At 40.1% G+C, this 24,799-nt stretch overlaps 2 protein-coding genes and 1 pseudogene across 8 annotated transcripts; all 3 read left to right on the forward strand.

The window, feature by feature from the left end:
* The first annotated feature begins 2,879 nt into the window (after window positions 1–2,879).
* On the forward strand, window positions 2,880–17,705 carry LOC146554604 (myelin-oligodendrocyte glycoprotein-like). 6 transcript variants are annotated; one of them, XM_085255347.1, is made up of 5 exons: window positions 2,880–3,170; window positions 16,077–16,454; window positions 16,589–16,672; window positions 16,732–16,841; window positions 16,920–17,704. In XM_085255347.1, exons 1-5 carry the CDS (start codon window positions 3,080–3,082, stop codon window positions 16,956–16,958), a joined length of 702 nt encoding a protein of 233 aa, XP_085111473.1. In that variant the 5' UTR covers window positions 2,880–3,079; the 3' UTR covers window positions 16,959–17,704. The 6 variants fall into 6 exon arrangements, with proteins under 6 accessions (XP_085111473.1, XP_085111475.1, XP_085111474.1 ...); XM_085255349.1 differs by having other exon boundaries at window positions 16,923–17,704; XM_085255348.1 differs by having other exon boundaries at window positions 16,735–16,841.
* LOC146554605 (uncharacterized) lies at window positions 10,749–14,617 on the forward strand. Its single transcript, XM_085255033.1, has 3 exons — window positions 10,749–11,065; window positions 11,917–12,276; window positions 14,481–14,617. The coding sequence occupies exons 1-3, from the start codon at window positions 10,999–11,001 to the stop codon at window positions 14,615–14,617; spliced, it is 564 nt and encodes a 187-aa protein (XP_085111159.1). The 5' UTR covers window positions 10,749–10,998.
* Window positions 17,706–19,331: 1,626 nt separating the features above from the next.
* Window positions 19,332–22,160, forward strand: LOC146554606 (myelin-oligodendrocyte glycoprotein-like; annotated as a pseudogene). The gene is made up of 4 exons (XR_014889436.1): window positions 19,332–19,479; window positions 21,322–21,873; window positions 21,971–22,063; window positions 22,146–22,160. The product of XR_014889436.1 is annotated as a myelin-oligodendrocyte glycoprotein-like (transcript).
* The last annotated feature ends 2,639 nt before the right edge of the window (window positions 22,161–24,799 follow it).

The raw sequence follows: 24,799 nt of genomic DNA on the forward strand, positions 1-24,799 counted from the left end.
CAAAATGATGTCTGTAATGTCTACAACTTAGTTCAAATTTAAGTTTGGAACATTTTTTTCTAACCAGGATAAAAAACAAAAAACAAACAAACAAACAAACAAACAAAAAACAAGTTATTCAACATCAAAATGTTTGCTGGGTAGGTGAATATTTACAAAAAAAGGCCTTTATCTGCCTTTTATTATTTTTGCTTATTTTAATTTGTGTTTTTCGTTCCCTGCTTTAGCACTTTATTAACTGCACCTTACATTTATTTCAGCTCATTTGTCGTTAAGGCTTGACTTTCATTTTCTTTTGCTTTTGTGTAGAAACTTTGTACAAATGTTCCAGTTCTAATTAAAAGTGTTGCACGCCTCATCAAACTGGTCATATTTCATTACCACTGTTGTCTTGTGTGTTTCACAGACTGAAAGAGCCACTGCTTCTGCACTGAATTAAAGTTGTGTGTCTTTGTGTGTCTTTGTGCATCTGTTCTGTTGTGTACAGATGGATACTGGGACTGTTCACAGTTTTGAAGATTTTATATAAAGTTCATTCTCGGATGGATTTAAATAAAGTTATTTTTTATATGAATACAGTGACTGTGTGTGTGTACTCATATTCAATTCTCTGTGAATATCTATTTTAAAATCATTGGTCTCACACGTGCTTTTTTACACCATTTGAAGCAGAACCATCTGAAGCTTTGTTTTTTTTGGAATTTACATGTCCTGTACAGTTTCTCGCTCTGTGGCGAGCTAGTTTTCCTCGCTTTGCATGCAATTTAAAGACAATCTGTGACCCTCCCTGCTTCCCTCACAGCCTCTATGGTGAAAACACTCATATTACTAATAAGACTTACAGTAAAATATGATTGCTCACAAAAGTGACACTACTCCTGTTTTTCCCATGCATTATAATTTTACTTAACTTTAGGCAACATTACAGAATAATGGATGAGAAAATGTGCGAGGGAGGATAAATGCTTAGGCGAGACAGTCTGGGAAGAATAGTTTCTTGTTTCACGTGGGTTTTTATTCCACATGACTGAGAGTCGAGAGAGTTGTCCCGCCATCGTTCATAATGCCTGAGGTGTTCTGGTGTCCAGTAGAGCCATTTGAGGGTCTCCGATGCTAGCCTCCCAGCCAGCCCTCACATCTCGGGGCAGAGGCCTCTGTCACTGGCCCTAGATCTTGTCCCATTTCTGGCCTACTCTGTGAACTCTTCATTTATGTTTTGACTTGTGTGCGCCCCCTTTGTCTTTTGTCCTTGTCTTTTTCCAACTCGCACACTCACACTTGGATAACATTTTAATCAGTGGGTTAACTTTTGGTAGGTAGAAAAGAAACAGAAGATGACACTGGACTGGAGATAGATAAAGCAGCAGTGGGATGGACTTCTCCATCTCCATATTTTGGTACCCCACAAAGAATGTGACGTTGAACAACATCCCAGCAGCAACAGGTTTGGTCCCAAGAACTACACACTTTGCCAAGAGTACTGCTGCTGATGTTGAAACTCAGAAACCAGTCTTACTTGTTATCATCTATCGTCCACCTGGGCCTTACAGAGTTTCTCTCTGATTTCTCAGACTTTATATCTGATTTAGTTCTCAGCTCAGATAAAATAATTATTGTGGGTGATTTTAACATCCATGTAGATGCTAAAAATGACAGCCTCAGCATGGCATTTAATCTGTTAATCATTTTCAGCTCTGCTCCACCAGCTCCCCCTGGTGGTTGGGGAACATACTGCAGGTTGGGCACAGTAATAACAGGAACTGTTTATACTGTTTGTACGGTGCATAAAACAGTTACATATTTATGTAAACGTATTTATTTGTATAAAAACTGAATTAAGCTGGACAGACTGTGGTTAGTTTGTAATAAAAATACACATTTGGCCTAAATTCACTGCTCTTGTATTGAAGTTTGTGTCACAGTGGGAGACAGGTCACATATTGGCCTTAACACTTATATGACTGGGTAGCATTAGCAATTTACAGCCAGCAGATTCTTTTGTTTGTTTGTTTGTTTGTTTTCTTTCCCTCAAAAAAGGGATGGTGTGATAAAACGTTTTTTCAAGCCTTTACTTGGTATTTACTACAAAATATGTGTTGTTTTAATTGTTTGTTAATTTTCCCCAATTTCTTATTTTGTTTGAATTCACTGTTTTGCTTTTGTCTGTAGAAACACTTTGCGTTTTCTACCTCCACATAGTAATAGTTACGCAAACCAAACAAGAAATGCAACAAGACATTTGTTATCTCTTTGTAAACCGGTGATTCATTGTTGTGACATCCCAGGTTCAAGGTACAAGGTTCTTTATTTGTCACATGCATAGTTATACAAGTATAACACACAGTGAAATGTAGCCGGACACGCTCCTCGATATGTGCAAAAATTTGGGGGGGGGGGGGGTGTAGAGGAAGAACATTATATATATATATATATATATATATATAATATATATATATATATATATATATATATATATATATATATATATATATATACACTGGGTGAATGTGCAGCAGCTCCTGTATAGAAAAGCCTGAGGATCTTTGGAGAGACCCTGAACTTCCTCAGTTGTCGTAGGTGATACAGGCGCTGCCTAGCCTTTTTGGTCTGGAAAATCCCTCCTTTTGATATATACTTATATATACATGTACTTTTTTTTTCTTTTTTTACTGTTTTATTATAATCATTCGTTGTCAGGTGACATTTAACAACAATTCACTCTGTCATGACAAAGATGTTTTTCTGAAAACAAAAATCACATGACAAATCGCTGACCGCAATTTAAAAAAAAAAAAGAAAAGAAAAATCTAGAACTGTAAACAAATATTGCCAAGGAAACACCAAGCATACCAGTTAACCCGGAAAAGCGTATTGGCTATGTCATTTTAAGCCAATCAACACAGAGAGGGGTGGAGTTTAGATCCGCCCATATTTCCAAAACACACTGAGAGTATTTGAGCAACCGGCGGAGAGAAAATGTGTCAGAGAGAATATTCGGGAGCAGGAGGCAGAAACACAGTCGAGAGGAGCCTTCATTCATTCATTCATTCATTCATTCAGACTGTGTACTTTATCCACCATGTCTGTGTACAACTCGTTCTTTGAGGACTCTTCGTTCCTGTGGACTTCTATCCTGTGCTCGGCTTTCAGCGTGTGGACTCTGGTTCAGGGTAAGCGGATATTTTAAACGTTACTCTGAGCTGCAGTTTAATAACATTTTATGAATCAAATCAGCCAAATTAACTATTATCAATTTTCCTTTGCCGTGTGGCAGGGCTGTGCAGAGAGGTTTAAAGGGGCGGGTGCTCAAAGTTAAAAAGGGGCACATTGAACCAGGCTGAATAACAACAACACACATTCATCAAGAATCTAATATGGGCAACAAGGCAAAGCAAACGTAGCCGATGTTTTACCTGATGGGTACAATGTTGCTGCTGATAGTGCTGGAGGGCAGGGCTGTGTTGATCTGAGACTGTAGACATTAAAAAGTCCACAGGAGAGATGGTAGCTGATTAAACAAGTGTCATGAGATAATAACAAAATGCAAAGATTGGTGACAGCGCTTGGAACCATAAGGCAACAAAAAACTGTGAGAAATAATTTAGGCTCTGCCTGTGAATCACTCTTTGCTTCTCTTCTTCCTTCCATCCCATCATTTCATATATCATTCTCCACTTGCTGTCTATGTGAGAACAAGGCACAACTTGCTATTGCAATAAACTATAATCTAATTATCCACACCTAACAACTCCTGCACTTAATCTATAATAAAATGATGACAGAAAAATGTTATAGCACTGCCTTTAGTAGCCTCACACACCTCCTGCTGTTTCCTCCTCATGTCCTTACCAGGCATGTCTGCACAATGTTATATCCTGAGTAATATTTTTTTTTAAAAATCCATCTAAATAAAACACACACACGCACACACAGTGACATTTTAGACCTTCTTCAGAATACTGTATATACTATGGGCATCATGGTGCTGATCCAGAATCCTTACATTGTTATTTATTACTAGAGCTACAATAATAAAGCAAAGAGGAGGGGGAAGTAATAAATATGAAATAATGTCATTATGATGATTCCATTTGTTTCACTATCCACTCTGTGCAGGGCAAAGCTTATTACATTTTTAAACTGTAGAGATACAATCATTTTACTGCTGTAAAATCCAACTTTTGTCTTATTTAAAATATAAATCTAATATAATCTGCTTCTTAATGTATGTTCTTTAAAATACAGCGTGTGTTTTTAATATATCATAATTATAATAATGCATAATTATGTGGGCATGCATATTAGATCGTTTTTAGTGAAATATAATCCCTCCAGAAAGGCAGGAAAAGCCCGGAAACTTACTTTAAAACTAAATATGTTCTAAATACTTTAAAACTAAATATGTTCCCTAAAACGGTGACAGAGCTACAGACCCATGACAGCCTTACACAGGTAGCCAGCAGCTGTGACCAGCACTACTTGTGCAGTTAATAAAAGGACAGGTAATGTTTGTCGCGCTGTTGCACACACAGCACGCTCGTTTGTTTCAGTTCGTCAGTTGCAACAAGACAGCTTACCAACGTGTACGTAATAAGCTAATACTCCTGTGTGCTACACACTACAGTGTGCGCTGTACACCTACTTACTGGTTTTGTCGCATCAGTCTGTGTCTCTGAGTTAACTTGTGTTTCTCCTACAGCTCCGGACCGGAAAAAATGCGCGTGCTCTTTGTGAGCTCGTTCCCGGTGTTGTGCCAAAAAGTGATTGTCTGCCAGAAACTGATTGCCGTCCGCGGGAGCGCGCGCAGCTGCTTAAAGCTGCAGCGCCCGGATTACTTGCGTTGCCAGCTACTTCCGTGCAACTGATATAACGTGGGGGGGGGGGAAAAACCCAAACACATTTATGCCTTTGTTATTAGGCAAAGGTATGCATTTATGGAGCTTTAACGTTTCTTGTAACCGAATTATGACGCTTATCAGAAGGTTGCTTTCAGTGTGTATCGCATTCACGAATGACTACACGCATCACGATGGAATAATTAATGCCCACAGGTTTAGTATGTCTACTCTCGTTGTTCATATTTGTTATAAGACTGTCGAATAGTAGTTAAAACAATAAAGACCTATTGTGCCAGTATCACCATGACTCTTTCTTGTTTGTTCAGAATAACGACTGAGAACATGGCATTTTAGCGCTACCAAAAAGAGATTGTGGCCTATAACTTGTCACTGAAACAATATTTCGGCTTCAAACTTGTTGGGTATCATCCAAAAGGATGATATGTGGCACATCATATCCCAAACAGTCTCTAAGAAATCCTGAATAACTTTTAAAGGATCATTAATACCCATAATATGCCATTTTAAGCCTGCCAAAAAGTGATTGCCGCCTATATCTTGTCACTGAAACAATGTTTCTGCTTATGCTTGTTTATGCAATGTTTCAGGATGCTTATCAAAATGCTTATGAACTTGCAAATTAAAAACATGATGCATTTAAGGTAACCTTTTTTCATTTTTATTTAAGAGGCGAATTTGTTCTAGTGTGCGATGGCCGAACCTGTTGCTTTTCGTGGAGATAATTTCTCCTGCATTAAGGGACATCCCTTCATGTGGCACAGAGGAGGCTGGAGTGCAGAGAAACTGGTAGAGATGCAGTTATACAGTCTAACTGGGCCCCACAAACTATCAGCTAAAGAGAATAAATACATTCAGTTGCTGCACATTTGGCAGACTAACATTTTCAGATTAATTAAACAATAAAATATTTTTTTTACAACATTACATGTAAACAGTCAAATGGAAGTTTTCTAAAGTTATTTAATGATATTTATATTATGGAAGCAGATTTTTGACATTTTACCTTTTTCCCGTTTTCAGATATAATAAACACGCACAAAACAAAAGCAAACGGCCAGAACACAAAGCTGGAAAACCCACCCGATTGACAAAAATCAACTCAAAATACTCCCACACAACAGAACCTCCTCTATTCCTCGCTGGCTCTAAATCTCTCAGTAGAATGATCAGTGGTTCGCTATCTGTCACCATCAAAACACCACAAATCCCACGAATGATTCGCTTCCTTATAAACCATTGAATCAGATACCGAAGCAGTTAGGTTCTAAATGAAGCTTCGGACGTCACTGATCACGTGACTCTGGCCAAGCGAATCAAGCTTCGATACAGTGCTTCTGAAGCAGTGTGTTGATTTTTTTGACACACGCACCGGAGCTTCAGCTTCAAGCGGGCCATCACTATTATTAAGCTTTTAATGAAATTTTCAGATTGTCTCTGTCAGGGACCCTGGGTCTGACCCAGGCCGCTAAATTTGGACACAGGTATGAAACCGGACGCTGCTTCTTCTTCTTCTTTGGGATTTAAAAGCTGGCATGCAGTGCTGCCCTCTTCTGTTTCAGTTGGTTATTACACTCTTAAATCCTACTACTTATTCCTGTGTCTTTCAGGATTTTACAAAGCTTCAAATGACAAATTAAATTAGTTGTCGACATTTTTAATAGTCGACTAATTGTGGCAGCCCTATTGGTGAATATCTTTTTTTGCACTACAGTGTTTAAATATATGTTATATTCTAAACTATGCAATATATTTAACCTTGTTAATATAAAGTAATTAAATTAGTTGATCCTTTATGTTTCTGTGAGACTGAAGGAGACAAACTTTGAAGTCACTGATGCTTGAAATACTTCCCATGGGTGGTGCAGCAGATACTGGACAGCACATAAAATGTTCTGAGAACTTCAGGGGTCTCATCAAGCAGCATAACTGCAGATCAGCCAGTAGATGGCAGCAATCTCCTAAATCAAGACCTGCTTCCACCAACTTTGATTTTTATTATGATTTCTAAATGGTTTATATTTTGTGCTGTAGATTGTTTTATGGTAACAGTGTATTCATAACAAATTGAAGAGATGTTCATGCTGTCTGTATTATTTCATTTTTTTATTTTATTTATTATTTAAGTTTTTTTTTTCTTCACGTTTCACATCAGCTGCTGATTACTGACAGACATCCAGCTGTTCTGTCACATCTGTTTACTGAATGAACTTCAGCTTCTGATGAGAATGGGCAAGGATTTCAGTCTCTAGATGTGCAAAGCTGGTAGAGATATACCCCAAAAGACTGGCAGCTGTAATTGCAGCAAAAGGTGGTTCTTCAAAGTATTGACTCAGGGGGCTGAATAATTATGCACACCCCACTTTGCAGTTATTTATTTGTAAAAAATGTTTGGAATCATGTATGATTTTTGTTCCACTTCTCACGTGTGCACCACTTTGTGTTGGTCTTTCATGTGGAATTCCAATAAAATTGATTCATGTTTGTGGCTGTAATGTGACAAAATGTGGAAAAGTTAAAGGGGGCCGAATACTTTTGCAAGCCACTGTAGGCTTACTTGACTTGACTTGACTTCCTTACAGGCAGACCTCAGTCAGTCAGAGTTGGTACAATGACATCAGGTACAAAGATGGTGAGCACAGTGACTCCCCAAGGCTGTGTGCTCAGTCCACTCTTGTACACGCTCTTCACCAGGACCCCCAATTATACATCAGCGGGATTCTGGTGGAGAGGGTGAAGACCTTCAATATATTTACAGAAGACCAATTATGAGCTATTGAGCCATCGGCCCCCGGGGGCCAACCCCCTGAACTTATAATAGCGTATAATGAACTGTTCCTTGAGCTGCTGTCTTGTTGGTGGACATTTGGTTTTGGACTGTTCCCTGTGCTCCTGTGCCCTTGATGGATATTTTGTTTTGGACCCTGGACGGTTTTGGACTGTTCCCTGTGCTCCTGTGCCCTTGATGGATATTTTGTTTTGGACCCTGGACCCCAAAGGTTTAATATGAAGTTTATTACACAAAGATGTTTTAGTGCTTTAGTGCATTGAGTTTTTAAGACTACAAAGCTCTTTATCTGAATGCCAACGAGATGTGGAGTCACCGCCGTCTTCCACCCAGGAACAGCTGAACTGTGAACTTTTGTGCTGTCGCTCCCACGTCGACCTTCTGATCTCTATGGACACTGCCTCCTTGGACTCCAGCATTTTTTTGTTTTGAACTGTTTTTGTATATTTCTGGACTCAGTTTTGGAAAGCTGTTGGCTTTCAGCCCTGATCGTGTCCGTGCCGTCGGGTGAGAAAGGCGACATCTCACTGATTCTGATGTTTTGGCAGGTCCGCGCTTTGTGTTTATGCCCTTTTTGCATTGATGCTATCATGAACTAGCTCTGTGCAGGCAGATAAGGACCCAAATGCAAAACTCATGAGCATGAGTCCAAAACTGAGAAGAAGGTCGACACGGGAGCGACAGCACAAAAGTTCACTGAACTTTTGTTCAGTGAACTGCAGTTTCAGACACTCCTACAGCATATGACAGTTTTTTGTTTTTGTTTTTTTTAATAAGTTTTTTTTTAAACACGTGTTTTCAAAATTGGAGTTCAAGTTATTTTTACTTCCAACAGTGTTAACATACTACACAGGTCATGAACAAGATTTTTTTTAATTTTCATTGTAAGTGGGCTAAAGCAGTTAATTAAAAGTAGTCTAACATAAATGTAAATGCTGTAATTTGATTATTTCAATAAACCGTGCAACCTGGATGGATTTGATGCTGGCGTGACCACAGTGCACACGTCTGCTGTTGCTCACAGTGGTCCAAAGGACCGCTCAGGGAGTTTGTGTATTCGCTCAGATACATGAAAAATTAGAGGGAACATTACCTGGGTTCCCTCTTTACTCTGGCAACTGGTACAAAGATAACAGCGCACAGTCGTCATCAACAGTGTGTGATACAACTGCACATTTAATTCTCCATCTTGGGATTATTTTCTTTTGCTGAGGCATGCACTGTGCAGCGATTTGGGACCTGGAGTAACAATGGAGTTGCGGTATTTGTCCACATCAATTTTGAGGAAATTCATTAAGCTGTTTTCTAACTCTGTTAGACTACACTACACGCTACTATGTCACTGGTGATTACAACACAGCTTCAGTTATTCTGTTTCATGACACAGGGCGCAAACCCAGTAAACCTCAGTCCCAGAGCCACAAACAGGAGGTGTGGGACTTTAGCAACTGGATAAACCAAAAGAGATCTGGGAATGTTTTTGTTGTGTCCTCATGGCGACCAATGACACGCCCCAAAATTACGCATGACGTCTTAATAAGATCGTCTCCCTGACAGCCACTTAGCAGTCGCATTTAGGAGCGGAGGAAGTCCGAGTCGCCCCGTCAGTCTCTGCTAGTGATTGGCAGATGAAGCTTCATGAAGCACTGAAGCTTTTCATCCAACTGGTTCACCCCAGTGCAAAGCTTCTTGAAGCTTCATTTGCTCTAGCAGGACACCTACTGGACGTAAAAATAATAGCTGGCATGAATTTGAAGAGTGTGGCCTTTTGCACACAGCCTGTAAATGTCAACAACAAAAGGAGTGTGTAAAACATGTATATTGTAGTGATGGCAGTATACTGTGTATATTTATACTGGCAGTATGGAAAATGATTATTTACTGTGAGGTGAGGTGTGGTTGGGTGTGGACAGTGGTTGTGCTTTTGTAACGTTGAGGTATGGACAGCTACACACTGAGCCTCAGTCCTGCCTGTTCACATTTTATTCTGTAAAAACTCAATTTTCACTGCTTTTATGACCTTTTTAGTGGGGAGAACATAGCTAGGATTTAATGATTTAACAAATCTTTTGAATCCTTTGTCCTCCACAATGCTAAATGGCTGGAAGTCCTCAATCACCATGCTAACCAGGTCTTCATCTATTTGAGATTGTTCTCCTGAGGAAAGACAATAAAGACAAAGCACAAATATAAATATCACACACGTAACTTATAACAGTTGTATAATATTGTTATATCATTTAGTAACATTACTGCATGCTATATTATCATTGCATTTGATGGCTCACCTGGTCTTGCTCCATTGGTGTTCCCCTTATTCTCATGCAAAGCTCTGTAGTGCCTAAGCATGGATGAGGTGTTGTTGTTATATCCCAGCTCCCTGGCACATAGCAAACACTTCACCTTGTACAAAAGTCAAGACAGCTTAACACAAATTGTATTGCACCATCAGTATTATGAAAATACATCTTCTGTAGAAATTTACATACCTTGTTGGGAGGAATAAGATCAAAATGTTCCCACACAGGGGAGGACATCCTCCTCTTCTTAGCCGGCTCCATTCTCTCCTGACTTTCTCTCTTCACTCTCATAAACCTCCAAACGGTCTCCAAACTCTCACTAACCGCAACTCTCCATCAAACACCCACATTTTTGAATGAAGTCTGAGGGGTCAGACTTTTCTGTCCTAGAGATAAATATCTATACAGACGTCACTGGATTCAACTGAATTCCAACCATTTGTTTAAGCTTTTCCCACTAATGTGCTGTTTATCAGAGATGAAGACGTCAGCTGCTCCTGCAAACACAGTTGGTAAAATCTTCTCTGCTGGAAAACCGTGATGATGTTTCCAGGTAACAGAGGTTCAGTCAGTTTCTTACACAGAATTTCATTTAGAAAAGAAAAACTTAGTTTTTTTTAATCCAGCAACATTTGATTTTTGTCTGATTTTGCCATTTTTTAACCACACTTTCCTGTTCAGAATAAATAAAAACAGATTTATGATGGTTTGTGGTGATTTCTAAAGCATGTTCCTGTAAAATATCTCTGCATGCTGCTCACTGTGTTGTATTTTCCTGATTTCAGTTTAGTTTTCAATCGTTTTAGAGATTTTTAGGTGTTGCTCAGGATTCCCCTCACTCTTGAACTTAGTAGATTTCTGTTGGTTGTTGGTGTTGTTGCTCGCAGCCACCAGCTAACATTAGTAGTTGGTCAGTATCGTAGCGGCTGACATGCTGCTGAACATGCAGCATGTCTGTGTGTTGAGATGTAACAGTTATATTTTTGTCTGCAGCCTGAATGTGAAAATGAAGAAGAAGATCTGGATCCCCACAGATTGTTAAGAAGATGACATCATGGATTTCATGCCTTTCCTTGTGGTCCCACTGTGGACTTCAATTCTTCACTTGGATTTTGTTAAAGGTAAATAACGTTTCTATTACGTTCTAGTTCATTGGATTAGCACAGACTCTGTGTTTACCTTATTTACTGTATTTCCATGAATGTTGGCACACATTTCAATAAACCACTGCATCCATTTCACATTTTCCTACAAAGAATTGAAAGCAATAAAATGCAGCTCACTACTTCAACAGCTTTGTATTCACAAGCTGCACGGTTTATTTCGCAGACCAAATTTAATGCTGGGATATTTTAATGTAGTCCTTGCTACTGTCTTGCTTAACATAAGCATTCCTACCAGGTCATGAGTATTTGGTCTTATTTGGAACAAGTTCTGAATGTTGTGGGACAAAGATTTATTTGCTGCTTTGTACATTGTGCAGTTCTGACGTCAACCAAGTCTTTAAATTTAAGAATATTACATTTAAGGAAAAGTGGATTTGCTGGTTCTCTTGAAGTGGTTTTACTTATTATCCTTATTGCTCTTCTTTGCAGAATGTATGTGTTTCCCCACACTTACACAATATATAATTCAAGGAAGTCTAATGGGACAATACTGCGTGTGTGTGTATGTGTGTGCGTGCGTGTGTACATGTGTGTGTATATGTATTTATGTATATATATATATTTATTTTCTATTGGTCAAATATGTGGGATTCCCAAATATTATCAATTTTGTTTGTACTCAGTTTCAATGTTGATTTATTATAGTCAAACCAAGTTTGTATCCTCAGCAAACAATAAGATTTTCAATTAGTTTGAAATTTCACATGTATGTCAGTAATGTACAATATGGACAGGAGCATGTCAGGAAAAAAAAGTTCTGATGTTGTATAAAGTTGTGTGTCTGCTCCTCTCTGTCTCCTCAACAGGATCATTTGTAGTGGATGTGACACAGAGCTCCTATCAGGCAGAGGAGAACCACAACATCACACTGGAGTGGACGTTCACCACCAAACCAGACACGTCCATCTCAGCACTGAAGGTCTTCTGTATCCTGAATAATGGCCATAAATACTGGACTTTTTATCATCTTTTTGATGGTGTCGAGTTCTCAGAGGATCAGGACAAAAAGTTTTCAGGACGAGTCCAGAGTGACAAAGACGCCCTCAGAGAAGGACGAATCAGACTCCAGCTGTCCAGACTCAGGACTGAGGACTCGGGTCTGTACCTGTGTGAGGTGGACACAGGTTATGGTCGCGGCTACAACAGCTGCAGACTCACCGTCTCTGGTAAGACAATTCATTTATACACATGTGATCAATGAACTTGAGATAAGAATGTAAATGTTACACCAAATAAACAGAAGATTATTGGTTTCGTTTTACAGCTGTACCAGGGGTTATATTTCTTTGTTCTTTGTGTACATTGACTCGTTATCATGTGCTCGAATCTGATGGTAATTAGTGTGAATGCTTTATTATCTTTATCATTATTATTATTATTATTATTATTATTATTATAATATATTTTTTAAATGGTTTCTTTGAACTCTACGGCGTTTGTCTTTTTTTTTTTTTTGGCCTGTCCCATTTGGTTCTTTAGCCATCAGAATTGTTGTCTGAAGACCAACAAGGATACCCAATGGATTTACTTTGCCAAATGGATCATCGTGGCATTGCCGTATTGGTCCATTTGATCGATCTTTGTTTTTATTATTTATTATATTTTATTTTCAGATGTTACAGACGGGACAGACATGAGTGAGGGATAGGAAAGGGAGAAAGAAAGAGGAAGGAAAGGAAAAACAGAAGGGGAGAGGGACAGTGAGAAAGGGGGGGAGAAAAAAAATAAAAATCTCCTGGATCCTGGATGGAACAACTGTACTTCACTGGCTTCAGTCAGATTCCTGTCGTTTCAAGGTATTCGTAGGAGCCAGAATCTCAGAAATTCAAAACCTCACAAACAGCCAAGACTGGAGATACATCAATTCAGCCACAAATCCTGCTGATGATGTTACGAGAGGTAAATCCCTGAAAGAGTTCCTTAGCCCAAACAGGTGGACCGAGGGTCCCTCGTTTCTGCATGCACCTTCGAATAACTGGCCCACAGTTACAGATCTCCATCCGGATGATGATCAGACTGAGTTAAAGAAAGCCTACTTCTTTGGTATTGTCAGTATACCCTCCCATACATACACACCCAGCTTCAGAACCTATCAAGAGCTATTGGATTTCACGGCTCGTTCACTCTCCAACCAAAAGGGTAACATTCCTTCTGCAGCAGAACAAGAAATCCTTCGTCAGGCACAACTGGACAGTTTCGGTGAAGATTTGGCCCATTTGCAGTCAGACAAACCCCTTTCATCCGACAGCCGTCTATTGTGTTTGTCACCAGTGCTGTGCAAGAATTCTGAACTTATCCATGTAGGAGGCCGATTACGGCAAAGCCCAGACTTGGAATTGAATGTCATTCACCCAATAGTACTTGATCCGGCGCATCCAGTGACCAAACTGATCATACAAAAATTATGATGACAAACTGCATCATGCTGGTTCAGAAAGACTTTTTGCTGAACTACGTCGGAAATTCTGGATTCTCAGAGGAAGGGAAGCAGTACGCAGGCATCAGTATAGCTGCGCTGCATGTCAGAAATGGAGAGCACAGCCCATCATTCCAAAAATGTTAGACTTGCCTGCTGCTCGTCTTAGGTTATTCAAACCACCTTTCTACTCCACAGGAATAGACTGCTTTGGACCATACAAGGTCAAGACCGGCCGCAGATCGGAGAAAAGGTGGGGAATAATATTCAAATGTCTCACCACTCGGTGCATACATCTTGACCTCCTAAACAGCATGGATACCGACTCATTCCTCATGGCCCTCCAACGATTCATTTCTCGACGAGGAACACCCCTGGAAATCATATGTGATCAAGGAACTAACTTCAAAGGAGGAGATAAGGAACTACGGGCAGCCTTTAACAACCTTGCTCCGACTCTACAGCCGGTCCTGATGACTAAAAGAATCCATTTCAAATTCAATCCCCCGCATGCACCCCATTTCGGTGGAGCCTGGGAGAGGGAGATACGTTCTGTGAAGAATGCTCTGAAGAGAACCATTGGTGCCCAAATGTTCACTGAAGAGGTCTTAAGAACAGTCCTAATTGAGGTTGAAGGCATTCTTAACTCAAAACCCCTAGGCTATGTATCCTCAGACATTGCGGATATTGACCCCATAACCCCAAACCTTCTCCTTATGGGCCGACATGATTCGTCACTTCCCTTAGTATCCTATTCTGATTCTGACCTCCTAGGTCGACGACGATGGCGACATGCACAAATATTGGCAGATCACTTCTGGCGGCACTTCATAAAAGACTATCTACTATCCCTCCAAAGAAGACCCAAATGGCAGAAGGAGAACCCAGATCTCACATAGAACTCTGTCGTCATGATTATGGATTCACACCTTCCACGTGCCCTTTGGCCTGTAGGGAGAGTGACACGCTTGCTGAAAAGCCCAGATGACCGCATCAGAACTGTGGAGGTCTTAGTACAGGATAAAACCTATATCCGCCCTGTCTCCTGTCTGATCCCCCTGCCCCCGCTTCCTGACGAAGATCGATCCTGACCATATCAACATATTTCTCTCTAGAAAATATGGGGGCGGCTGTTGTAGAGACCCACCCTTTGGCAAATCCCAGCACACCCACTCACTTCACCAGATGCACCTTGTTTAGTTCTCTCACCTTTGATTGGGTGTGGTGCTTGTCCTCGATTGCACTCACCTGTCACACATTATATGTCACACATTATATAAGGACTGCATTCACTTTTGGCTCACTCTTTCTTCACTTCCACACGGGGCGGCAGCTGAGCTGTGGCAGTCCATGTGTGTCTTTGTTTCCTTCCTTCTTTGCCTTATTTATTTGAGAATAAAAGGAGAACCCTGAGAATAATTCTGAATTAGATGGCTGCTTATTCTTATTCTAACCGGATGAGCCCATGATGCTGATTGCTTAAGCCCTGAACCCTCCTTCCTTCAAAACAATTATCACCAGATGTTTCGGGTGAAACCGCTGTGAGACCTTGCCTCATCCTATCATGTGATCCATTGAAATCGACTGGTGCAAGATGTGAGTGGGCGTTAAGGTGTCTGGGGAGGATCTCAAAACTGGATTATAGATAGCAGACAGTTGGTGTCGTAAACCACCGCCTCTGTTCAAAGACAGTCGCTCACAGTATGGCGTCTTTCACTCCTCTTTCAAACCATCTGTCCTCTCTGTCCAATATGTGAACATGGATGACTGACAACTTACACAGACATAATGAACATTTAAATAAAGCTCAATCCAAGTATAATCCAATGAAAGTGATACATTAATGAAATTAAAATATTTACTGTTTAAAAGGCAGATTTAATCTCATTACAAAGTTACAGGCAACAGTTCATCCTTGGGGGTGGGACATAAATATTAGATGGTAATCCAATCAAGACGATGAGATATTTCAGTCCAACAGAAATCAGCATTCTCTCTTTATAAAAAAAAAATCACATATTTAAAAAAAACAAAAACAAATTGCATGTTACATAACAAAAATAACATGACTTTGTTTATTCCCCGAATCCAAACGTTCCTTACATAAACGCTTGAGTTGAAGACAGTAGGAATGGTTTTGGTTCTTCGAAGAGGTCTTCTCCAGCCAACCAACATGGTTTATTAAGAGCCAAAGTGCCACAGTGTGACCAGGATGTTCCAGGTGTTTCAAATAAGAGTTAAAGCATCTGCATGAACATAAAACGGGAAAAATAATTCTGGCAGCCTTTAACGCAAGGGCTTGAGACTACGATAATCTGGATGGCTGAAAACCTTCACAGATATGTCACTACTTCATTTAAACTGAAGGATTAAACAGTTCTTTTTACCAAATATACTGAGGAGTAGTTGTTTCATTTAATTTGGTCCCAGAAACACTTCTGCGGTAACAGCACAAAGACTCATGGGGCTGTTGATGATCTTCAGGTCTTCACGGTGTAACTCTACAGGGGTCTGTGGGAATTCGGGAGGTTTAATTTTCCATATTTCCAGGTGAGGTTCTGGTGATTGGGTCAAATCTTCCAATCATCGCTGCTCCGGGTGATGATGTCATCCTGCCGTGTCACCTGGAGCCCATGTTCGATGTCCAGGGTATGACGGTGGAGTGGTCCAAACCCGACCTGAAGCCCAACCCGTCGGACCGTCTGAGCCGAGTGGAGTACGTTCACCTGTACAGGGACAGGCAGGAGGTTCCCGACATGAAGATGGCCTCGTACTTCAGGAGGACGGAGCTGTTCATGGACGACATGAAACACGGGAACATTTCACTGAAGATCCTGAACGTGTCGGAGGAAGACAACGGCAGATACAGATGTTTCATCCCCAAGCTGCAGAGCAGAGTGAAAGCTGCTGTTGTTGAACTTGTAGTCGGTGAGAAGATTTGTTCAATCCAAACTGAACTTTCAGACTTGGAATCATGCTTTGTGTATTATTTTAACTCATTTCCAAACTTTCAGTCTCATTTTATCAGCTTATTATAACTCTAGTGTTTATGGTCTTTTTAGATCCAAATTTTGCTAAAACCTCCACGACGGAGACGCCATTGCACTTCCAAACTCCAGATCCTCAGGACGCGACTCCAGCAAACGGTGAGAAGTCAAATTTTCTCTGTGTCACTTGTGTTTGGGTGACATTTTTTTTACGTCAGCAGGTCGATCCAGGGTCTCTGTGGTCGCCGTTGTCATCACCTTCATGTCGGTTCTGGTTGTCGTCGCTTTTTCTGCGTGTTTCTCTCGCTGCCTTCATCAGAAATTAAATGTAAGTAAGAAACAAATAAAACACAAACATGTTGTTGCTTCCTGTTAGACTGACTCATTATTCAATTTCTTTCAACAGAAGCTTTCAGAAGGCAAAACGACCCAAAGCCAAGTATAACTATTCCAGGTGCCTTGCGAACGTTGGTGTTAATGGAGCCGAGACCATTTGAGATTTATCTTTCCTGGATCTTCACAGTCAAGTGGAAAATTTAAACCAGCAGCCACTGGCAGACACTCGGGCCAAGCAGCACTGAGGTCATCATAAAGGCAGTGGATTTATTTATCGAGCTCATTTTCAAAGAAAAAGAACATTTAAAGATTTAAGGACTTTCTAGTCCCTTTAATGCAAGACTGAAGAAAACCTCCTTTGCTCAAGATGTAGAAGGATGAAGATCATATTTATTTTTATGGATTTGTATTAACTTGAAGACTTAAAATTCTAACTTATTAAAGTTTTACACCTTACTAGTTAAGGACAAAGTAATTCTTCCTAAAAGCTACTAGTGATGGACAAATTAAAAGAGGAAGTCCTCCCTGAAATCGATTTGCTGCTTTATTTATAAAGTTTTATTGGACATTTCCAGCTCAGTGTGTTGGAAAAAGATTTTTCTATCAGTGTGGATCTTGGAGATGCAGAAGATTGTAAAAACATCAACAGGATTTGATGTAACCATAAAGTTTGGAAACCACATTCAGGACTTTTTGTTTCTTCATGTTTACCAAATCAGTTTAATGCAAGTCTGAATCAAAACAGGTCGGTTATCGTGACACTGATGTGGAGAAAGTGTTTACTTACAAAGGCTGTCCTGGATGACATCATGTAACTGATTTTCACATGAGACTTTATGTTTTTAAACTAATTTATCAAATTTAGCTTGAAATTGGCTGGTGGGCAGATCTCTACGACAGAGTCAATGCATTTCTTAAGCTGATACAGAGCTCCGGTTTATGTAAGGAAAACTAGAAGTGTCTATATTTTTTCATTTTAAGTTACAAAATAAAGATACAAACAGATTCTGATTTAAATTTTTGTTGCAGTTATCAGTGATAATTTCGTCATGTACATTTGATCTACCTCTGGTAAACGACACAGCTAGCTCCCATTCTCCTTGTTTCTCATGGAAATGCAACAAAATATCAGCGCTTATAAAAGAGTAGAGCAGACATGTTGTGATTAAAGTTGTGTGTCTTTGTGTGTCTTTGTGCATCTGTTCTGTTGTGTACAGATGGATACTGGGACTGTTCACAGTTTTGAAGATTTTATATAAAGTTCATTCTCGGATGGATTTAAATAAAGTTATTTTTTATATGAATACAGTGACTGTGTGTGTGTACTCATATTCAATTCTCTGTGAATATCTATTTTAAAATCATTGGTCTCACATGTGCTTTTTTACACCATTTGAAGCAGAACCATCTGAAGCTTTGTTTTTTGGTATTTACATGTCCTGTACAGTTTCTCGCTCTGTGGCGAGCTAGTTTTCCTCGCTTTGCATGCAGTTTAAAGACAATCTGTGACCCTCCCTGCTTCCCTCACAGCCTCTATGGGGAAAACACTCATATTACTAATAAGACTTACAGTAAAATATGATTGCTCACAAGAGTGACACAACTCCTGTTTTTCCCATGCATTATAATTTTACTAAACTTTAGGCAACATTACAGAATAATGGATGAGAAAATGTGCGAGGGAGGATAAATGCTTAGGCGAGACAGTCTGGGAAGAATAGTTTCTTGTTTCACGTGGGTTTTTATTCCACATGACTCATTATTTTAAGATCTTTAGCTGATAATGTTTAGCACCTTCAGGCGAGTGTTGTTGTGATTTGGTGCTATATAAAAAACATTGAACTGAACTGAACTGAGAAAATAATGAACTCAGTGTTTTACACTCATCTCCCTCAGTCATAATGTGACTCGTATATTAGTTCAAATGGAACAGTAAGAATTTACTTTCATAAATTCAACCTCAAATTTAGCTTGGATCTAGCCTGGAGCTGTGGTCGGCTTCCCAAAAGAGAGTAAGCCTCCTGGCACTTCACAGAGTTTTATATGAGAATGTTCATCTTTCTATCCAGTTAAATCTTGTGGGGCGAAGCTTGTTTTGCAGGCCCTGAGCTACGAGGTGGCCATGACGGATATCAGGCGCCAGTTATCGTGTCTACAGCTGGCCCTGAACATTCCTTTATACTGATATATCTGAAGGTTTCTAATTATTCAATCAGTAAGAAGCTGAAGATTCTTTTAATCCCAAAGAAAAATCAAACCCAACTAAACACGCGGTTTTAGAAACACGAGACTAATTAAAAGCCACTCGAGTTATAAAATGAGGAAGAGTCAGACTGTGACAGCTAAAAGATTTACGGCATGAACACTGTGATTAAAACCTCCCCATTCACAGCCTGGATGTTCACATGAGCGGTAAGGAGGGGCTGCATCGTTTATTAGTAGGAGGCAGACCTGACTGCAGCTGTACAGAAGAAGAAGAAGAAGAAGATTTGCTTCTCTCAGCCACAGACTGTCTGAGCTTGCTCTCATCATGTGTGTCTACAAATCGCACTTTGAGGACTCTTTTTTCCCTTTTCCACTCTGGACTTTAATCCTGTGCTCGGCTTTCATCGTCAGGACTCCTGTTCAAGGTAAATAATGATCTTAATTAAACGTTGCACAACAAATAACTTTAAGAAAGATGTCATAACATAATAGCTGTTTGGGCCAGATTGCCAGATTCAGTAGAGCCACTACTTCTTACTGTGGCGTCACTGAAGGTGATGACAGGTAACTTCTGCATTCATGATGAGCAAAGTTTTTCTGTCAAGTTTGGTACTTTTATGGAGGTTTAATGTCAATAAACTTCAAACAATCAAAGATTAAAAACCGATGATCATCTGAAAATGTGTCGTGTCTTTGTGTCCTGATATCTAAGGAATTTACAGCTATCTGTGATAGAGACCTTCTTTCCAACTTAATAGCAACATTTAAAACATACAAAAGTCATAAAAGCACAAAAGTAAGTAATTGTCTTTTTAGAAAGAAAGTTTAGCTTTAGAACATGTGCATTTATGTATTATAAAGGACTCCAAGTATTGAATCTGAAGAAACCAAGAAAACTCCCTCACACATTCAAGCAGAGCTAAAAGCTTCAAAAAATACTGACTAAGATGAATGTGCACGTGTCTCATCTCAGATGAATCTGTAGCTGCTCAGAGATACTCGTTCAGTTTGTTGGCTGGTCTCAGAGATGTGTGTGACTTATTTTCTTCAATATTTCAGTGTCACATCATTTAGGCTCCACATGACTCAACAGTTTAAGTGTGAAGTTTATATTTCTCCCAGAGGCAGCAGCTGTCATCAGTTTAAAATAAAAGTTTACGAGGCTGGAACCACAAACTACTTTTCTACACAGTCATTTAACAGCTAACACTGTGTCTGCAGTCACAGTTGACAGCTGTTATTTAAAAGAGTTAAATGAATGAGTAACATCACAGAGTGTCTGTATTTACTGCACAGACTCCTATAATAACAGGTTATTTGCTGAGGTTAAAATCACACATTAACGAAGGCAGTCCAGTGGTGAGACTCGCTAATGTCAGGATGCTAACATGAGTTGTTCAGCAGTAAAAACAAAAATGTCAAGGCTCGGCTGTGTGGCAGGCAGGAGGAGGACCCAAACGCAAAACTCACAGACACGGTGATGAACTCAAAATCACAGCTTTAATGCTGGAATGGCAGAACATAGGAAATACAAAACTAAACTGGGAAAAGTAAACTAACATACGCAGAGAGACACAGGGAGATCCACACAACATGAGGGACGACGTCACACTGAACAGAGGGAGACGCAGACAGAAATACACAGAGGGTTAACGAGGGAAGTGGGAACACACGGGGAACACAGGTGACACTGATAATCATAACGAGACAGGGCGGGGTGAACTGAACACTGACGGGAGAGGTGAAACAGGAAGTACAGGAGGAGAGAGAGCACGAGTAGAACACCAACGTAACAGGCAGGGGAGACATGGAATAAACACGAAAGGGGACGAGGGCTCATAAATACATAGAGGGCACACAGGGGGAAGAGAGAGCACGGGGAGAACTTAGACATAATGGGCAGGGGAAGCATGGAATAAAATACAAACATACAAGGAAACTAAGAACACTGGGCCAACATGGCCCAGGACCATGACAGAAAAGGTGACCATAACACAGTTAAACATAATTCATCTTTATGCTCTTTATGAGGCTGCACCTCCCTGAGCCTGGTTCTGTCAGAGGCATCTTCCTGTTAAAATAAAGTTCTTTTTTTTTATTACCAAGTGCTTTTTCTTAGAGGTTCTTTTGATTTCTCCGGATCACTGTAGAGTTTTCACTTTACAGTATAAAGTGGCAGAGCCAACTGTTGTTAGCGTTTATTTCGTCAGTGTGTAACTCTACAGGGGTCTGTGGAGTTCAAGACGTTTAATTTTCCATATTTCCAGGTGAGGTTCTGGTGATCGGTTCAAATCTTCCAATCATCGCCGCTCCGGGTGATGATGTCATCCTGCCGTGTCACCTGGAGCCCATGTTCGATGTCCAGGGTCTGACGGTGGAGTGGTCCAAACCCGACCTGAAGCCCGACCCGTCGGACCGGCTGAGCCGAGTGGAGTACGTTCACCTGTACAGGGACAGGCAGGAGGTCCCCGACATGAAGATGGCCTCGTACTTCAGGAGGACGGAGCTGTTCATGGACGACATGAAACACGGGAACATTTCACTGAAGATCCTGAACGTGTCGGAGGAAGACAACGGCAGATACAGATGTTTCATTCCCAAGCTGCAGAGCGGAGTGAAAGCTGCTGTTGTTGAACTTGTAGTCGGTGAGAAGATTTGTTTTGGTACGTTTTTGTTTTCAACTCATTTCCAAACCTTCATGTGAACAGATCATGACTATATTTTAGATCCAAAGTACGCTAAGACCTCTACGACAGAGAGTCCCGTGTATCCTAGAAACTTCCAAACTCCAGATCCTCGTGAGATGTCTCCAAGAAATAGTGAGATAACAACCCACATTTTCTCTGCATTGTTTTTGTTTGGGTGAGATGTTTTGTGTGGTGACCTTGTTCATTTTTTTTCTTTTTTATATATCAGCAGGTCGGTCCAGGGTCTTTCTGGTTGTCGTAGTTACTGCCTTTGTGTCGGTTGTGGCTGTGACTGCGTATTTCTCTCGCCGTCAAATAAAATGTATATCAGAAACAAACAAACACAAACATGTTGTTGCTTCTTCTGCCATCAGACTGACTTATTATTCAACTTCTTTCAACAGAAGCATCAAGGCGACGAAGTGACCTAAACGAACCATAACAATTCCAGGAGTTCAAAGGAGGGTTGGTGTTAATGGACCTGAGAGCATTGGAGATTTACCTTTTCTGGCTCTGCTGGATCCTGATAGTCAGGTTGGAGGTTCAAACCAGCAGCCACAGGAAGACACTTGGCCCAGCAGCACTGAGACCCTTCATAAGGTCACTTCTATAAACGGAGTCTGATTTAAACTTCGACCTCAGGTGAAGACTCAAGTGTTGTATCAGAAAAAACACAGCATGGGAAATCTGGATATCTAAACAGTAAATATATGAAACAAGCCACATGTAGGTTATTCTTTAAATTGGATTCAGATGCAGTGAAGTAGCCAGTCTAAAACCAATGGTTAAATTATTTTCCATTCCTTGTCAGCAACATTATTTCGATCTAACCCTAATGATTGTTTAAAAACCAACATGTACACTGAGCTAATGCCAAGCAGGGGTGAAAATGCCCCAAACTGCAGTTCATCTACTCAAGTCAGCCCTCACAGACTGTCATGTTAAAAGCCAGCAGAAATCCACGTCTTCATAGCCAGCTACAAAAACAGTTTCAATTTCTATGGATGTGTTCATCCTCTATAATTGTACACTAGTTGAATATTTATTGCAACTTTTAACTTTTGAGTTCAAAGGCTCAAAGGAGGATGTGCCAGCAGAGATGTCCAAGCTTCACCTCTTTGTAGTTGTGGTGTGGTTTGTGGCTCAGCTGCAGGGGAGGGGTGGAGCAGTGGGTTCAGGGTGTGGTGATCTGGATGAGAGACTAGAGGCTAGTTTGAATGTGACTCTATCATGTCGTTGCAGTTTTGTTCTTTGGTCCATCTCTTTCACCCTCTTTGTACTTTCTTTTTTCACTTGTAGCTCTCTGTCCAACACTGGAGGACTGCTTGGACTTCATTAGAGACCTGAAGTTCAGTCTGGAGATCAACACTTAGCAGGATAAAGAGCATTATTTATTACTGTCAGGTTTAATGTTCTCATTTATTTAAATTGTACATCTTGCTGGTCAAGGTCACCTTGAATCTTTCAGTAAGCTTCTGAATGACCTCCAGTGGACAAATTTAATCTAGGACCTGGCGTCCACATATGTGAACATCACATTTTGGGTTATTTTGAACAAAATACTCAATTTTACTTTACAAGGGCCTGATATTCACTTATGAGGACATTATACTGCTACTGTTCTATTGAAATTTTAAATAAATATGCTCGTATGTGGCTCTCATTTTTCTTAGAAACAAAAATCAGGTAAAAAAAAAGTCTGGTAAGTCTTTGTTTTTACATTCATCGGGTCCTAATCAGCCCAAATATCAAAGAGAAATTAAAAATGCATGCTGTGGAAGAGTTCGGGTCTTAGGAGGTTAAGTGGGAAAGTCCTTCATGGTTTTCACTGTGTTGAACTGAAATGAACATGCTGGTTTATTGGTCACAGTTTACTGGATATTTCCAACCCACAGCCTTGGAAAGACATTTTCAGTGGGAACAGTTCAGTCACACATCATGTGGAAGGACTGAAGTAGAAACTGAGTCGAAAAACATGTTGGAGACATTGAAGACTGGAAGGACACCAAAGACCTCTGAAGTACCAAAAACATAATTTATGGAGACTCTATTAATAGATTATACATTGGAATTAAAATTTTAATTAAAAATAGCTCAGTGATCATGGATCTAAATCAAACTTGGTCTCACTACTCCTTTTATTCATGGTTACCCTCAGATCCACCCTTTAGGGTGTGAACGGCCATGAACTGAAACTTGAAACTGCAGATATTCATTTGATGTTCTGGATCCGCCAACATGTAGACAGTGCAGCTCCATATTTATGCTGTTTGTTGTTTGTGCTGTTTATTTCTGCTGCCTTCTGTGAAACTTAGGCAAAAAAATAAGTATTATATTATTATTTAATTATTGCCACGTTTGTGCTGTTTAATTTATTTCAAAGAATGTTTCTGTTTAATCTCAGAGCTGACTCTTTCTGCTGTTGTTCCAAATTAAAGTTCTTTGTGTTCTTTGTATTTCTGTTCTGTTGTGTATCTTTCATACATGACATTGATAATGCCCACAACCCTAAAAGGCTAGAAAAATGCAGCATGACGAGACTGAGGAACCAAACATTTATCCAGCATAGACAAGAGCACTCAGAGTTATTAGCCTAAAACTTGGCATGTGTAGGTGGGTTGTGCAGTTTATGCCTGAAAAGGAAACGCTCCACACCCAGCCGAGTTGGAAAAAACTGGCCAAGTGGAGGATGAAAGAAGTAGTGGCAGGCCTAAAAAAATATCTACAGCAGACTGAGCTGAAATAGGACCTGAGACGCAACTGTCTGTTGATCCAGCTACTGTTTCCTGAAGCCCTCATCAGATATGGTCTCAGTGGAAAGGTGGCTGTCAAGAAGCCATTAGGTAGGGAAACAGGCTGAAGCATGACAAACTACACAAAAACTGGACAAAAACAGATTCAATACATCTTGTGGAGTGATGACACCAAACTTGAAATGTTTGGTTTAAATCATTGTCAATATGCATGGAGGAGTGTCTGCAGTTATCTGTGAAACACGGTGGAGGCTCTACTATGGTTTGAAACTGCATTTCAGCCGGTGGTGTTGGAGACAGAGAAT

The sequence above is a fragment of the Mchenga conophoros genome, linkage group LG18, assembly GCF_057382185.1.
Source record: "Mchenga conophoros isolate Kocher_MC1m ecotype Shallow Benthic linkage group LG18, M_conophoros_male_GT1.1, whole genome shotgun sequence".
Lineage (NCBI taxonomy): Eukaryota > Metazoa > Chordata > Actinopteri > Cichliformes > Cichlidae > Mchenga > Mchenga conophoros.

Coding starts and splice junctions, on each gene's coding strand:
- LOC146554604 (XM_085255344.1), top strand. CDS start 3,080: ATGTCTGTGTACAACTCGTTCTTTGAGGACTCTTCGTTCCTGTGGACT. Junction 3,171..16,076: donor CGTGTGGACTCTGGTTCAGG/GTAAGCGGATAT, acceptor CCATATTTCCAG/GTGAGGTTCTGGTGATTGGG. Junction 16,455..16,588: donor TGTTGTTGAACTTGTAGTCG/GTGAGAAGATTT, acceptor TGGTCTTTTTAG/ATCCAAATTTTGCTAAAACC.
- LOC146554605 (XM_085255033.1), top strand. CDS start 10,999: ATGGATTTCATGCCTTTCCTTGTGGTCCCACTGTGGACTTCAATTCTT. Junction 11,066..11,916: donor TCACTTGGATTTTGTTAAAG/GTAAATAACGTT, acceptor TCTCCTCAACAG/GATCATTTGTAGTGGATGTG. Junction 12,277..14,480: donor CTGCAGACTCACCGTCTCTG/GTAAGACAATTC, acceptor TTTGGCCTGTAG/GGAGAGTGACACGCTTGCTG.